Raw genomic sequence first — 18,031 nt, 5'->3', positions numbered from 1 at the left:
CAGGGCCCTCGTTTCCCAGATTAAAAAATCATTCATTATGAATAGAAAGGTGAAAGGTCACACTGTGCATCTGGACGGGAGGGTTCAGGACACTCGTTGTCTGTTTTTGAGTGCTCCCTCCTGTTTTGCCCTGGTGCTTACAAAGTTGGCTCAGCACTTGGAGAATTAATTAAAGCAATAACTGATGCATCCTCTTAGAGTGGAAAAGGGCAGAAATGGCTCAGGCGTCAGAAGACCTGGGTTTCAGAACACTTGCACTCCTGATGAGCACTGGTGTTCTAGAAAGTTAACACTCCATGGAGGCTGGAAGATGTAGCTACAATGTTCATGGATTTTAGGGACACCTGGCCTTGCATCCAGACTCTTCCTTGCACTTGCCCTCAGAGATGGTGAGTTTGTTGATCTACGTGGGATTCATACAAGTGTTAGTCGCTCAGTTGTGCCCGACTCTTTGCGACCCCATGGACTGCAGCCCACCAGGCTCCTTCGTCCATGGGATTTTCCAGGCAAGGATACTGGAGTGGGTTGCCATTTCCTTCTCCAGGGGATCTTCCCGACCCAGGGGTAGAACTCAGGTCACCTGTACTGCAGGCAGATTCTTTACCATCTGTGTGATTCATACTCTCATCTTATTAAGGGGAAAATAATGCCCTCTTTCTCAAAGATTATTCTGTGCAGATTAAATACGAAGAATATGCAAAATGTCTGATACATGGTCTCCAACCTACAACATTATTGTTCATTTATTCATGTGCAAAATAACTGCTCTATTTGACTAGTGTTTCTTGTTAATGGGGATTAACCCAAGAGCAGGTATAAAAATAAATAACTGAAACAGCATAATCATCTCAAATATACGCACACAGTAAACTCATGAATGCTTTTTTAAAGCTTGTAATGGCATGCCTTTTCATTTAAAAAGAAAAAAGGCCATTCATTGAAAAAGAGGCAGAAATATCACGCAGAAGTTGATTTCTCTGCAGTTCTATAACACACAGGTAGAAAGTCAGAGTAAAACCTATCTAACTCCCTCTTTCTCTTTGGGTTCTAATCCACTGTGTTAGAGAATAAATGCCAGTGTTTGAATAATATGGCTATTATTTTTTTTAAGTGCAACCTAACATAATTTACAGAGAGAAATTGCAGTAATTCCCTATTGGGGGATAAAGAGTGGTAATTTACATCACATTCCACATTGAATGCAATGCTTTCTACTGCACTTTGCATATAATCCTAAATCTGGAGCATACCCTGAAGTGATCCCATGTAACCAGGCTCCACCCTCTTCCGTCACCACCTTGAGCCCTGCTCTCTGTGGCTCACTGGACTCTCTGTGGGCCAGTCCTCCTGGTTTTCAACAATATTGGGCCCCAACTGTTTGTCAGGTGCTATTCTAGGTACCATAGATACAATAGTAAAAGTACAACATGCAGACACACAGTATACAGATAAATACCTCTGCCTTTGTAATGCTTAAATTCTATGGGAAAAGATAGGAAAAAGAGCTAAATAAATTCAATCGATCTTGAGTCTGACACAAAACTGTGCTATGAAGAAAGAGCTGGGAGCAACGTGAGCTGTGCAGGGGGTGGTTTTCTTTCAGTCACTACCAGGAACCAACCTCTTGCTCCCCCATGTACAGGGTTTGCCCCCCCAACCAGCCTCTCAGTTCCAAACAAGTCTAACCAAGCTCCATCCTGCAATTCTCATCTTCCCAGATCAGTGCAAAATAAACAAAAAGTACCATTACAAAATGCAACGGGAGCGATGAAGAGAAGCAGTGCGTGTACTTTGTCAGCTACATTCCCGGTGTCTAGAACTTGAATGCTTACCCATCGAAACGAGCATCACCAAAGATATTCCTCTTGAGCATCAAAGATTCCACATATGAGATGAGAAGGAAGAACAAGAGGCCCAGGGCAGACAAGAGGGTAATGCCTCACGTGGGCTGGGGAGGGCATCAGGAGAGGGAACAGGTCCAGGTAACAATTAAAGAAACGCTTCTTTTTCTCTTTCTTGCCTGAGGCAATTAATTGCAACACCAGAAAAACATCATCAACAGGAAACACCATCAGTGGCCAGTGGGAACTGATGTGGCAATAGACAAAGCACTTTCCCTTTGTTTTCTATTTTTAAAACATTTTTATACAGTTGTAAAGGTTACACTTCATTGATGTGTGTGCTTAGTTGCTTTAGTCATGTCCGACTCTGCAACCTAACGGACTGTAGCCCGCCAGGCTTCTCGTTCCATGGGGATCCTCCAGGCAAGAATACTAGAGAGGGTTGCCATTTCCTTCTCCAACATTCCATCTATAGTCATTACAAAGTATTGGCTATATTTCCCATGCTGCATAATACATCCTTGCAGCCTATCTTACACCCAAGGTTTTGTACCTCCTACTCCCCCCACCCTTATATTGTCCGCTGCTCCGCCCCACCCGCCCCCCCCCACCACCACACACACACACTGGTTACCACGAGTTTTTATCTGTTTCTGAAAAGTATTCACTCTTAAGAAAACTCTTCAGTACAGGGTCAAGACATAGTCAGTTTAGAATCCCAACCCCATCACCTGCAAGGCACATGTCTTGGGAACATTACTTAGTCACTCCGTGTCTTTAAAACACAGAAGTAATTGTCTGCCTCTTGAAGTTGATGCGAGATTTAAATAATTCATGTCAAGCATTTAGCACAGTGGGCTTCCTAGGTGGTTCAGTGATAAAGAATCCACAGGCTGATGCGGGAGACACAGGTTCGATCTCTGGGTCAGGAAGAGCCCCTGGAGTAGGAAATGGTACCCACTCCAGTATTCTTGCCTGGGAAATCTCAGAGAGAGAGGAGCCTGGCGGGCTCCAGTCCATGGGGTCGCAAAGAGTGAGACATAACTGAGTGAGGGAGCATGCAGACATTTAGCACAGCACCTGGTTCGACCTGTAGAAAAAGCTCAGTACAATAATTAATGCCGTGACTATGATCCTCACACCTAGGTATGTGGGACCAGCCCATGATCCGACGTCCTGCTTGAGAACACACTTGAACTCACCTGACTGTTACTCTAGCTCAGGGCATGGGGTCAGACCCACAGATGGAATCAGACTTAGAGGACTTTCAGCATCACCCAGACTTTACTGTCCTCAGTGTTCCTGCCCTGCTACGGCCAGATGACAACAGTAAAGAAAAACAGGATGTCGGGTAGTTAGTTTCGGGAAAGCCCAGTAGGGTTCACAGAGGAGGGAAAAAGAGCACATCACTTCTCCGATCACCATTACTCATTCTGAGCCTAGGGTGCAGTAAGCTCAGACAAGATCCAAATTTGACTCCTAGCTGGAAAACCCTGCCAGCAAATTTAATGGGGGAGAACTGCGGATGAGATTTTTAAAAGTAAAAGGAACATACAGGTGTTTGCTTCAGTGGACTCAGGCTTTCTTGTGGATGGTTCTATTAACAAGTTTATCTTTCCTTCTGGTTATATTTCAATATCACTTTATGCTCTGGCGTGTTTTGGGGACTAATTCAAGGTATGTTGAAAGATACTACCTCCATGTAGCTTCAAAGTGCTGAAATGGGGATTGGAGTAAAGCAAGCCGGAAGGAAACACAAAATAAATGTATTATTGACAGAATCAACATTGGATCCAAAGCATTAAAACTCTCCTTTGGTTTCACAGAAGCCTTTTCAGATACTTTAGCAGCATCTTACAGTGCTAGGGAACGCTGTCAGTTTGTGCTAAGAATATACATTTCACACACTGTACAGGGTCACAAAATACTATATAATTATACTTGGCAAAGGACATGCTTCCAAGCTGAAGAGGACTTTTTGGTAAAGAAATAGCTTCTGCGCAGGGGAAAAAGAAAATGTGGATTCCAGCCAGCAATGGGGATAAAACTGACACCTTAAAAGCAGGACACATATGTATGTACCAAGCAACCCAACACAGAGCCTGGCACACAACCACGCTCTTTATATGAAGAAAAGATTCTAATGAATGGTCATTCTACTACCACCAAAACAGATTACAATACAAAATCTAAGGAGCCTAAATTATCTCTTCCATGGTAAATCTTTAGAAGCACAAATTTAGAAAATCATCTCTTAAAAGGCAAATAAATGAAACAACAAAAAAATAAACAACCTAGTTTAAACATGGGCAGAGACTCAAACAGACATTTCTCCCAAGAACATTTCCAAATGGTGAATAAGCACTTGAAAGATGTCCAACATCATTAATCATTACTGAAATGTAAGTAAAGGCCACAGTGAAATACCACTTCACACATTTTAGATAATTATAACAAAAGGACTAGGGAAATAACAAGGGTCACCCTCAGTGTGGAGAAATGGAAACACTCATCCATTGATGGTAGAAAAGCACAATGGTGGCGCTGCTATGAAAAGCAGTTTGGTGGTTCTTCAAAACACTAAACACAGAATTACCATATGACCTAGCAGTTCCACGTGGGTATATACCCAAAAGAACTGCATGCAGGGACATGGAACAGATAGTTCAATGCCAAGGTTCACTGCAGCACTATTAAAAATACTCAAAAGATAGGAACAAACCAAATGTCCCTCCACACATGAATGGATAAACAAAATATGATATAAACATACAATGGCATATTATTCAGCTATAAATAGGAAAGAAGTTCTTATAAATGCCACAACATGAACTTCGAAAGCATCATGCTTAGTGAAATGACAGACACAAAAAGACAATTTATAATTCCATTTTAGGTGATACATCTAGAATAAGTAAATTTATACAGCCAGAAGGTAGAAACAACCAGGGTCTGAGAGGAAAGAAAGAATGAGACTGCTTAATGATTAAAGTCTGAAGTAATGAAAAAGCTTTGGAAATAGCAGCGATGTTTGCATAACATCATGGATATAACTTATACCACTGAATTATACACTTAAAAATTATGAAAACGGTAAATATTATATTACTCATATTTTACAATAATTTTACAGTAATGTAATACATGTGTGTGCTCACTCAGTCATGTCCAGCTCTTTGTGAGCCCATGGACAGTAGGATGTCAGCCTCCTCTGTTCATAGGATTCTTCAGACAAGAACACTGGAGTGGGTTGTCATTTCCTAGTCCAGGAGATCTTCCCAACCCAAGGATCAAATCCATGTCTCTTGCATCTCCTGATTTGGCAGGTGGATTCTTTACTACATGCACCACCTGGGAAGTCTCACATGTAATATATACATAATATAATATTTACCATTTAATAATTTTAAGTGTATAATTCAGTGATACTAATTACCAGTGAATTATACATTTCAGTTGTGTAAATTGTTTGATATATAAATTATATCTCAATAAAGCTACTTTTTTAAAAAGGTAAATAATTTGAAAAGTTTTAAAGAATTAGACTCTTTTGAACATTAATTCTCTTTCCAGGAATCTATCCCAAAGAAATTATCAGGGCCATTCACACAATGTATAGCATACTGTACTTTACAGTGTAATGTATAATTGTCAAGGATTAGAAACAAATAACTAAGGATGGTTAGACCAATTACGATAGGAATGAACAATGGGGTAATGTAATTCATAAATTCATGCTCTAAAATAATAAAGTGGGTGTAAAAAAATGTTTATGATACACCAAGTAGAAAATGTAAGGTAAAAAGCTGTACACCAATGTTATGTTCCAGATTTTTTAATAAAATGAATAGAGATATAATATTACATGAGTACATATGACATGAACATATTAAGTATTCTTTTAAGTTCTTTAAGCTATACATTCACTTAATGCTCACAAGTACCTTCTGATGTAACCAATACTATGATTCCCATTTTGTAACTAAATACACTCAGAACTCAAAAGGTGAGATAACTGTTCCTTTGCCCTTAAACTAGTAAGTTGCAGAGCCAGGATTTAAACCCAAGCAATCTAGTTCAGAGTTTATATTATAATGTTAATAGCAGATTCCTAGTGATAAATTAGAGATATCATAAATATACTTCTTTTGTAGATTTCTATGTTTTCTAAAATACCAGTAATGAACATGCATCCCATTTTATAACTAAAATTTTTTTTAAAAACTTCACATGACCTTTGATTGTGTATTTAGCTCCGGAAATAAGCAAGGCTCAAGTTCACTTCCAACTAATTTCTACCCCCAGGATGTAAAGTTGGATCTAAAGTCTGAGCTTCCTCTTCTAAACCATTGAAAATAAATTTTCCCAAGGCACTTTTTCCCAGGAACAGGTCAACATATAATTCTCTACTTTCAGCTGGGAAATAAGTAAAACGTATGCTCTTCCAAGCAGACATCTGAAATTGCCTAATGCCACATAGTGAAACAAAGCCAGGGTGTTCATTCAACTTCCAGTGATGACTGAAGGACTCATGAAGGGTTTGAGGAAGACAGGCCTTAATTCAAGCACTTGCCTTTCCACCTACGATCTTGATTGAATCACTTAAGCCTTTTGTCCTGTATCTGTAGTATGGGGGAAATAATTCCTGCCCTGTCAACCTCACCAATTTCAAGAAGATAAAAGTATGCTGAAAATAAAAAGCACTATCCAAACAGGGCATCTTTTTATTAATTCTTATTATTTTTAGGTAGCAAGAAACCAATAATGCAAAAGGAGAATTATCAGGTACTGACAATGACCATGGGCTAATAACCAACTGAATTCTATAAGCCACATTTTTGATTCACTTACAAAATAGTAAAGACATTAACCAGCTAATCTCCAAGGTTCATTGCAGTCCTATTCCCTCCATGAAGCATCTACTGAATCTTTTCTGTGTGTGAGGTGCAAAGCCAGATATAAGGAACCCAAAACTGGGTTAGGCAGAACTCTTTCTTTATGGAAACTCTTGGCTCAGTGTGGAAAATTCATGTGTAAATGCATGTTGATGAGCACATGTAATGAGCTCTATAAGAGTTACAAATGAAAAAAGAGAAACCAGTATTTTCTGGTGAAGTCAAGTCACCAGAAATGAAGGCAGCAGAGATGAAGCTTCATAGAGATGGTAACTTCTAAACAAATTCCTGGGGGATCAATATCAATATTTTGGAAAACTGGAGAAAGGGGTTCCATTTGAGACATTAGCAGTAGCAGTCGCATAAATGTGGGTTGGAAACCAGTGATTTCCAAAGCGAAAATGGCATATAGATGAATTAGGGAAGAGTGCTTCCATAGGCAAGAGTATATTATGGGGTCTGTAAGCCTTTCCCTCAGGTCAGAAAATCTTCAAGTGAGAATGAAAGTGAAAGTTGCTCAGTCGTGTCTGACTCTTTGAAAGACCATGGACTGTATAGTCCATGGAATTCTCCGGGCCAGAATACTGGAGTGGGTAGCCTTTCCCTTCTTCAGGGGATCTTCCCAACCCAGGGACTGAACCCACATCTCCCGCATTGCAGGCAGATTCTTTACCAGCTGAGCCACAAGGAAAGCCCAAGAACACTGGAGTGGGTAGCCTATCCCTTCTCCAGGGGATCTTCCCAACCCTGGAATTGAACTAGAGTCTCCTGCACTGCACGCAGATTCTTTAACAACTGAGTTATGAACATGACAAATTCTAGGAAGAAAATTGAGGGAACCCAGAGATGGACAAAAATAGGAGAGAAAAAAGGGTCAAGTCCCTATTTGCCAATCCAACTTTTGGTATCTTGAATACATTTTCAAGCTTTGGAATTAATCACAAGCAAACTAGCCATTCTAGAAGATGTCAAAACTGCCTGTTGGTTTACGAAAACAGTTAATACTCTGGCAATTTTAATGCTGTCAAGTGGGTCATAAAGTTATAACAAAGGTTTAATATGCAGTAAGTGATAAGGCAGCATAAAAGCATATGCACTAATCCGCAAGAAACTTCTCTATTAGGACGACAGGCAAAGACAACTTTTAATTACGAAAACCTGTTAACTTTTGCTTAAAATATAAAGGTTTAGATTTTAAACCATGAAAGAACATAACAGTTAATCACAGGTACATTTCCAAAAGGGTTTAGCAAAGCTTGATCTTGGTCTTCCCTGTTGTGGATGCGGATTTATAGCAAGTACTGAAAGACTTGAAGTAAAGAATGGTTCAGTATGGTTGTTGGACAGTGCCATTTTCTTTTTTGATTTTTGTTTGTTTGTTGTTGTTTTAATTTATTTATTTTTTAAATGAAGGATAACTGCTTTACAGTATTGCATTAGTTTCTACGAAATATCAACATGAATCAGCCATAGGTGGACCTATGTCTCCTCCCACATCCCTCCCCATCTCACTGCTCTAGGCTGTCACAGAGCCCTGGTTTGAGCTCCCTGAATCATACAGCAAGTTCCCACTGGCTATCTATTTTACATATGGTAATGCATATGTTTCTCTCTCTCTATACTTCCCACCCTGTCTTTCTTCCCTACCCCCAGCCATGTCCATAAGTCTGAATCAATCCAAATGAGATGTTTCTTTGAAAAAGCTGCAGAACTTGGAAAATAAGGAAGAACGACCCACCTATTTATATGTGTATTTTTCTCTCCAGGTCATTTAGCTCTACCACTTCCAGCAGAGAGACGGATGCTGAGCCATCAGTCTATGCAGAAGCTGGGAGGAGGCCCCTGGGACTTCCTTTCGTAATTTTCAAATTGTTAAAATCTTACATTGGGGGTATTTCTGCGAATTAGGAGATCTATTTGGCAGCCCAGAAAATCGATAGTTAAGGGCATTCTTTAAGGCAAGGTTGATGAGTTTATAAAAGAAACAGCCACTGCACTTTATGCAACTATCTTTTCAGAAAAGGAAGGATGGAGTTTCATTATTTCTGAATAAGCTCAATAAAGTAAAAAACAATTAGAGTAACCAAAAGATCATCGGTAACAATTGGCTGCAGTTTCCAGGCTAATGGTGTGATTGAAGCTGAAACTTTCAATCGGGTGTTGGGCAGCCAGAACAAGGAAAATTGCTCCGAATGTGCCCTTCAGTTATTGAATAGCAGGGTCGACATTTTGTTATCAGTGTGATTGAATAGGAAGCAATGAAGACAGAGAAAGGACAGATATTTGAGACCCTAAGACTTTCAGAGAAACCTAAGTCTTCCATATCTGAGTGTTATTCCATTTTACCATAAGTCCTGATTTAAGAAAACTAAGAAGCTCTTTCCTGCAGAGCACCATCTGGCAACAGAACACCTTCTGTAAGAGAGCTGGGTCATTTTGCTGATATATAGCTCAAAAAATACAGCTGAGCAGCTGAGCAACTAGGCTCTCAATAACCCCCCATCCTTTTTAACTGTCAAAACACTACGAGGGTCCATCTATAGGAAAAAAGAAAAATATATATATTAAAGAATCTGCTATAACTCATCTGCCAGAGTGAATGTAGCCCATGGAACACGCTAGCCAGTAGCAACATAAGTGCCTTTTAGTATAAGCCATTAAACCTTAGAGCTAAGAAAAAGCAACCCAAGAAATGAAAACCCACCCTAATGGGGGTAGAATCTCAGGAAAAGTTGGAATTCAGAAAGAGCAACTACAAGCAGTGCAAACTATATTATCCTTAAGTGTTTTCTTTTTAATAAAACCAAACACACATGTATGTGTGTTTATCTTTGTATCTGCAACCGAGATCAAATTCAAAACCTATATTGTACAAAGAGATGTTTCTTCTCAAAGACTTTCACATTAGTGTGAAATCCAGTAATGGATTTATATTTTTGAAAGCCATAGCACACTTGAGAAAAACTGTCTTTCTCTAGTGACCAAAGGTAGTTGGCATTTGTCATCAAGACTTACAATCAATCTGATGTAGGTAGACATTCGTTATATGGAGTGACACTGGTTGTAATTGTATCATTTAAAATCTCTCCACTATGTCCCTGAAAAAGGACAAGTTAAATTTATACTAAAGTCATAGCTTGTAAGATAGTTTTTAGAGCTGTAGGAGCCGATGGTCCCTCTCTTAATAACATTTCATAGTCCTCTTGTTTCTAAATTATGCAGCTCCCTACTGAGATGGTGATTTATTTCTGGTATATTGACACTACTCTAAAATGAGCCACACTTTGCCTGTGTTATTATAATAAACTTAGTGATACAAAAGTTGAAAAAAGTTCTTTCTCAATCATCAAACACACTGCACATAATAAAGCAGATACTTCCCTCAAAAGAAATGAGACATTTTTAATTTAATGGATCACAAAATGAACCCAAAGAGACCGAGAGAAGTGTGATGTTCTAGTGACTTTCCAGAGAAAATAGTAAATAAAATTAGTGTAACCTGAGTGTTATTGAATATGCATGAGAAGAGAACAAAGTGAATATGCTTAACAAGAAAAAAAAAAAATCTCATCAATCAAAGAAAGGCAAACAAAAAACACTTCACTGATGAAGTTATTTTTAAGAATATATTTAGACACATATCATTACCAGTTAGCAAAGAATTAATATTCTGAAGGAAAAATTAATATATCACAGCTTAGCAGACCAGCCCCCACCTCCATTCTGGAAATGTGAAGGGATGAAGGCCACACACCAAGTTCCTGGAGCTGTGCTTGAACACACTGCCAATCCCTTTCCACTCCTGGCCAGACTGCTCTGAAAGGCAGTGAACTTGATCCATTATGATGTGCTTTGTAAGCGTTAGGAACTACTTTAGCACCTCAGCTGGGTTTCCAGAATATACTATATTGATGGCTCTATTACCTTTTTCATTGTCTCTGTAAGTTCCATTACTGAAAAGGAGGAAGTGGTAATAGAATAGAAATTCACCAGTAGCAAAGGTGCGGAGCTGAACTCTAAGTAAATGTCTCCTTTCTCTCCCATCGGCCACCTCTGATGCTCTGACCCTCCTACTCTATTATTGCTCTCAGAACTGGTTATCAATAATCTCCACTCAATCCTGTAAGGCAATTTGGAAAGCCAAGTCTTCTAGTCAAGGGAAAAAGAAAAAAAAATAGAATTTTCCTCTCCTATCTCCTCTCTCTTCCCCTCAACCAAATAAGTCCTATTTTCCCTCTCTGTTCATCACCTCCCAATCTCTCCTTAAAGTTAACCTGTCCTGTACTAGAGACTCAAGCATCAAGCGGAGAAAACAAATGCCTGAATCTCCTTCCATTCTGTTAAATCTCCCACTAGAATTACACAACCCCTCGGACTCTTGAAAATCACTGATAGTAAAAGCAAATAAAAATCACCATTTTTTCGGTCTTTTTCCCAAGAAAATCACTGCATAATCATATTTTATAGGAATAAATAATTAAATTTAAATAAATATCCCCAGCCTGGACTTTATCTAAAGACTCCAACATTTATCCCCATTGTTTTTTCTGATTGTAGACATGTGTGTTAGTTGCTCAGCTGTGTCCGACTTTGCAACTCTGTGGACTATAGCTCACCAGGCTCCACTGTCGCTGGAATTTTCCAGGCAAGAATACTAGAGTGGGTAGCCATTCCCATCTCCAGGGGATCTTCCTGACCCAGGAATCAAGCCCTGGTCTCCTGCATTGCAGGCAAATTCTTTACCATCTGAGCCATCAGGGAAGCCCAGGTATTAATACATAATTTAGCACTATTCTGTGGTGATTTTCTTTTCATGAAAGGGAAAATAAGGAATTAAAAGATATATATATATGCATTTTAAAATGTATATGTAATATATACATACTACATATATATACATACATAAAGGCAGCATAAATATATACAGTATATATACAATATATACATAAATACAGAGTATATATGTATATATATTATATGTGTGTGTGTGTGTGTGTGCTTAGTCACTCAGTCATGTCCAACTCTTTGCAACCCCATGGACTGCAGCCCACCAGGCTCCTCTGTCCACGGGATTTTTCAGGTAAGAATACTAGAGTGGGTAGCCATTTCTTTCTCCCGGGGATCTTCCTGATCCAGGAATCGAACTGGGGTCTCCTGTGTCTCCTGCATTGCAGGAGGATTCTTAACCCCATGAGCCATGAGGAGGGAAGCCCTATACACAGCAATGGTTAGACATAAATATATGCTGCTTGTGGTAAATATATTTATGATGCCATTAAATACCTATATACACACACACACACACACACACACACACACACACACACACATATATATATATGTATGTATGTATATGTATATAGTGGCTTCCCCACTTGTCCAGTGGGTAAAGAATAGGAGACACAGGAGACCTGGATTCAATCTCTGGGTCAGGAAGATCCCCTGGAGAAGGAAACAGCAACTCACTCCAGTATTCTTGCCTGGGAAATCACATGGACAGAGGAGCCTGGCAAGCTACAGTCCATGGGGTTGCAAAGAGTCGGCCACAACTGAGCACACACATAAGCACACACACATGGCTGTGCCCAACACATTTACCCACTAGTCTTCCTGCTACTTTCACCCTCAGATTTTTATTTTTCAGCTCTCATGTAGAATCCTGCTCAAAAGTAATCATAACCTTCAACCCACACTATTATACCAAGTGAGAATACTGCTGCTCAATAGATATTGCAATACCAACACTTAAGCAGTGTTTAGGGCTCACTGAAGTCCTATAATTTCCTCAAAATCAACAAAGAAAAAACTAAGTAGGCATGAATCACTAGTTTAATCATGATGACAGGGAATGCTCACACACTCGCTCAATCACATCATTTTACCATATTTGTAGCAAGCTCTTTCCTACATACTGAACACACAGAAGCAAAAAAGACAAAGTTCTTGCTCCATGAAGCTAACAGTCTAGTGAAAGGCAGAAAATAAAGGAATGAATAAACATGTAAAATGCGTCAAGCAGGGATACAGGGGGAAATGGAGGAGACACAGCAGACAGGCGGGAGGGAGGGTGAGAGGAGGCTGTGGGCATTGAACTGATGAGAAGGAGTTCCCAAGACATGTCATTGAGTATAAGGCAACCTTCCAATCTGGGAAACACCACCAAGCTTGGCAAGATGCTCTGCATCCATGCTACTGCCTCTAGAAGGAGATAAAGGGGAAAGATGTCTCAAGGCAAAGAAATCTCTGTCCCTCACTCACTATGGGCTGCTAGTAGTTCAAGCTGCCAGCCAGGAGTCTGGACAGACATGACCCCCTTATGTCTAACCATTGCCCTCTACTCCAGTGAGCTCCCTGACAGAGCACACCGCATCCAACAAAAGACCTCGGATTCAGGAACACAGCCTCCAGGTGATACTGGGTTAACAGCAGATAAATGTACCGACCTTCTCCCAGACTCACGGTGGGCATTCTCAGCAAAACATTGGGCGGTGGTCAAAAGCTTGCACCCTGGACCTAGACAGACCTGGATTAGAAAACCAGTTATTCTGCTGACACTTTGTATATCCTTAAGCAAGTCATTGGCCCGTCAACCCATCATCTGTAAAACAGGGGCAATAATACCTACTCCAGAGCATTTTTGTGGAGAAGGCAATGGCAACCCACTCCAGTACTCTGGCCTGGAAAATCCCATGGACGGAGGGGCCTGGTGGGCTGCAGTCCATGGGGTCGCTAGGAGTCAGACACTACTGAGTGACTTCACTTTCATTTTTCACTTTCATGCATTGGAGAAGGAAATGGCAACCCACTCCAGTGTTCTTGCCTGGAGAATCCCAGGGACGGGGGAGCCTGGTGGGCTGCCGTCTATGGGGTCACACAGAGTCGGACACAACTGAAGCGACTTAGCAGCAGCAGCAGCAGCAGAGAGTTGTTGTGATGCAAAAATGCATAAAATAATGGATGAGTATCTGGCAGAGTTCTTATCCTACAGTAGAAACTGTACAGGACTATGACGACCAGAACTGAGACTGAACAAAAATTGGTAATATAAATAGAACTGAAAGACTAGAACTTTATATAAATATATAAAAGGCAAACATTCCCCAAGCTAGAACCTAATTCTATGTCCAAGAACAAATACTTTAAGCCCAGTAAAATGAAAAAGTCATAAATGCAAATCATATTTGGAAATGAATTTCTTTCAAAGTCTCCTTTATATGAGTTCAATTGAGCAAATTTTTAACATTTTACAATTAAAAGAAAATATTTCTTTGCTGAATTCTACTCTCTTATTAAAAATGTATAGAGATTTTTGGCAATTTGATCTTCTGACAATCCTATGAATTAACTCTACTCCATTTATTCTTGGAGCAAAGCATTGAGAATATGTTATTGTTGATGAAAGTTGATAAAATTCAGCTGAGAAAATAAAAGTGCCAACTCACATGTCTTTGCTTTGTGTTCCAAGTCAGTAACTATAGTGGATAGGAACACTGTCCCCTCAATTCAGATCCACCAGGAACCTCAGGATATGATCTTATTTGGAAGGCTTTTGCAGATGAAATTCAGTTAAGGATGAAGCTGAGAAAATGCTGTATTAAGGAGAGCCAAGGAGAATCTTCTTATAAGTGACAGAAAGGATACACTAGGCTCAGGGAAAAAAGGCAAGTGAAGACAGAGGCTGACAGTGAACTGATGCAGTCATATGCTAAGCATGGCCTAAAGCTGGAACAAGCAAGGAAGGATTCTCCCTTAGAGACTTGGGAGGGAGCATGGCCATACAGACACCTTGATTTTCAACTTCTGGCACCCAAAACTGTAAGAGCACAAATTTCTGTTGTTTTAAGATACCAGGTTTGCGCAGCATTCACAGATAAATAAAACAGTGATGTTCTGAAATATTCAGTTCTTTCTATCATTATATGGTATCCACCAGCTCGAGCTTTACTCTCATAATCCCAGGGTAAGGCTAGAGTGCAGAGGATGGCAGAGGCCCTTTCTAGAACTTCTACCCGTTAGGCAGATGGGTGGATTTAATCATGTTTTCTGTAAGTTACTATTGACCTTCCCTGTGTTCTATTAGTGCAGACACTAACATGAAACAGGGTTGGCTCCCACGGGCCACGCTTCTTCCATAAATTTTATTCCTGACAAGAGAAAAAAAAAAAAAAGGCAGGATCACAATTACGAGTGTTAGATCAGTCTGGGGAGATGTAGTAAGAAACAATAAACAGTGTTTTAAAGGGCTCAAAGAGGAGAATTATCTGTATCGAAGCAGCACTGCTCCTGCAGTAATGTTTCTACCTTCCATTTAAAGACAGATAAATTTTCCATGACAGCTCTTAATAGCCTCCACAGTTATTCACTGAACTTGCCCTCAAAATTACAGAGTAATAAAAGGATAATAGCATTTGACTGACTACAGTGGAAAGGTAGACTTTTTCAATAAGGTGGCCATTTCATTTTCCCCTTTATCCTGGATTATCCAGAGAGGGTGCTCTATGTGTCTACGGACTGAGGAATAGCCATAATGCACCTTCCATCACAGCAATGCCATCTGGACCCTTCATTTATTTATCCACAGAGAAGGAGAATATTTCTCTTACTAGAGGCCACATTGACAGTAGACAAATGTTTCAATGAGAACAGTCAAACTCTGAGTCTTTTAAGTTGAACCACATGAACCAGCCTATACTCAACCACTGTCACCCACAAAAATGGCAACTATGTAAATGACAATCTAACATAAAATATACTTATTACTATGTGAACTATAATTAAAATAGGGGAATTTCTCTTAGAAGCAACAACTGGAAAACAAAAAAAGTGTTAATTAGAAATGCACAACAAGTTTTAGATGCTTAAAGAGGAGGAGCCACATTAAGGATTATGGACTGAAAAATGTGTCCTGAAACATCCTTTTCTCTGTATTTTTCAGATTGTTGAGTTAAAAATGAATGAATTGGGAATTGTGTCCAGCTGTCTATCCACACTGCCATTTGCACTGCTTGATTGTTTAAGTTTCTCCACTTTCTCTTTAGGAGCTCCTTTAATCCATGTTTCCACAGCAGTTGCTTTTCAAAGTACAGATCAAGTCACTCTTTGCTTAAAGCTTAGTATGACCTCCCTTACTGTTGCACACACTCCGAGGTCCTGGCCATGGCTTAGGAAACCCCGAATGACACGGCCCTTGCCAACCCCTCCCATTTCACATCCTTCCCCTCCCCAGTGCTCTAGCCACACTTGTCCAGCTCTCAGTTTTTGGATCACGCCAAACTCAAGAGCTACCCACGTGGGCCAAGCTCTTTGTGTAGCTGGTTCCATATTCTTCAAATTCCTTTTGGTCTCTATGACCCCTCCCACCTCTTGGTATCATTCCTATCTATCATAGCTCCCTGTGCATTCCTTAATGTTTTTCTCAATTTTTCATATAGTAGTTTGGATGTCTTGTTTATTTTCTGGGTCTCTCCAGTAGAATAGAATCTCCTTGGAGGCAATGACCTCAACAGTATATCTAATGCCTTGCACTGTGCCTGGTCAGCAAATATTTTATGAATGAATAAATGGGTGAACATATGATTCAAATTTAGGAGAGCAGATGCTGAAAAATAGCAGTCTCTCCAAACCACAGAAGGGTATCTCAGTGCACAGTGAAAACACACCCAGCTTGTTCACTGTCTGTCTGGTGTCATGGTAAAGCTCATGGACATATACAACTCTTCCTCTCAATCACCATTCAAACCTTCAGAAACTCAATATACAAATAAGAGCTAACTTTGTATTAAGTCTAACATAATATGCAGAGTTACTCAAACCAGTTCAATGTCTTTTTTTTTTTAAATTGTAATTTTTTTATTGGAAAACAAATATACAACTTGGAATGGATTTGAGGCAAATTGTGCCATAAGCAGATTTTCTTTAAGTGGCTAAAACAAAGTTTAAAAAGCAAGTTAACAATAAAAGAAAATGTTTCTGGTATAGGACCAGCAGTACAAAAAAATAGTGTACGAGTACCTGGATAAAACACCCGTTTTGCAATAGTGCAACTTTTAAGTACATATTGTTGGCTGTCCGTAGTCCACGCAGAGTTACAACTCCACACTTCAACAACAACATGCTGACAGTTCCTAAAGAAAACTACTTGAAAAAAAAAAGGCATAACCCAGATGTTCTCTCATTTGACCAACTCCATCTAAGTTTAGATGTGCAGAAGGGCTTAGATATATCCAGAGTAAGCCACATGCAACATGTTACTTGATCAATTTTCTAAAATAAGGTTTCAGGACAATGACAGTAAGATAAGGGAAGAAAACATGGAGGAATGAAGTCCTAATTACTATACATGCATATTTTTTTTTGACAGTAGGGGGAAACCTTTTACAGATAAGTTACAAACAAAGAAAAGGCAAATAAACAATTTTGTACAAGAAATTTAACACATTCTGTACAATGTCTTCACTTTGCTGTCATCATTTGTACAAACTCTTCATAGTTTACTTGACCATCACCATCAATATCTGCTTCCCTGATCATTTCATCAACCTCTTCATCTGTTAACTTCTCTTCAAGGTTTGTCATCACATGGCGGAGCTCTGCTGCACTAATATAGCCATTACCATCCTTATCAAACACACGGAATGCTTCTCTAATTTCTTCTTCACTGTCTGTATCTTTCATTTTTCTTGCCATCATTGTCAGAAATTCCGGGAAGTCAATTGTGCCATTACCATCAGCATCTACTTCATTAATCATGTCCTGTAACTCTGCTTCTGTGGGATTCTGCCCAAGAGACCGCATTACAGTTCCCAATTCCTTTGTTGTTATAGTTCCATCACCATCCTTGTCAAATAGTGAAAAAGCTTCTTTGAATTCTGCAATCTGCTCTTCAGTCAGCTGGTCAGCCATGCTGCAAGCGTTACCGGTCTCCGGGATGCAATCACACAACTACTCAGCTCGCTCGCTCCACTCGGACTCAAACCAGTTCAATGTCTTAAAGAATAATTTTTTTTCATCATTCTATTTTTCTAGGTAGGTACTCTAGGAGATACTGTGGGAGCGGTTCCAGATCAACACAATAAAGCAAATATCACAGTAGAGTGAGTCACATGGATTTTTTTGGTTTCCCCAGGCATATAAAAGTTATGTTCATAGTATTCTGCAATCCATTGTGAAAGTGAAAGTGAAGCCGCTCAGCGGTGTCCGACTCTTTGCGACCCCATGGACTGTAGCCCACCAGGCTCCTCCTCCCATGGGATTCTCCAGGCAAGAATACTGGAGTGAGTTGCCATTCCCTTCTCC

General features: G+C 39.7%; 2 protein-coding genes across 2 annotated transcripts in view; both read right to left on the bottom strand.

Annotated features, from left to right (window-relative positions):
• The window catches only part of GPC6 (glypican 6), a 1,226,659-nt gene that overhangs the window by 1,061,231 nt on the left and 147,397 nt on the right, over positions 1-18,031 (bottom strand). The window lies entirely within an intron of this gene.
• Positions 16,561-17,707, bottom strand: LOC121820456 (calmodulin-1-like). The gene has a single exon (XM_042254981.1). The coding sequence runs from the start codon at positions 17,636-17,638 to the stop codon at positions 17,189-17,191; it is 450 nt and encodes a 149-aa protein (XP_042110915.1). The 5' UTR covers positions 17,639-17,707; the 3' UTR covers positions 16,561-17,188.

The sequence above is a fragment of the Ovis aries genome, chromosome 10 (genome assembly GCF_016772045.2).
Source record: "Ovis aries strain OAR_USU_Benz2616 breed Rambouillet chromosome 10, ARS-UI_Ramb_v3.0, whole genome shotgun sequence".
Lineage (NCBI taxonomy): Eukaryota > Metazoa > Chordata > Mammalia > Artiodactyla > Bovidae > Ovis > Ovis aries.
Note: the sequence above shows the minus strand (reverse complement) of the source record. Positions and strands in the feature narration are given on the sequence as shown.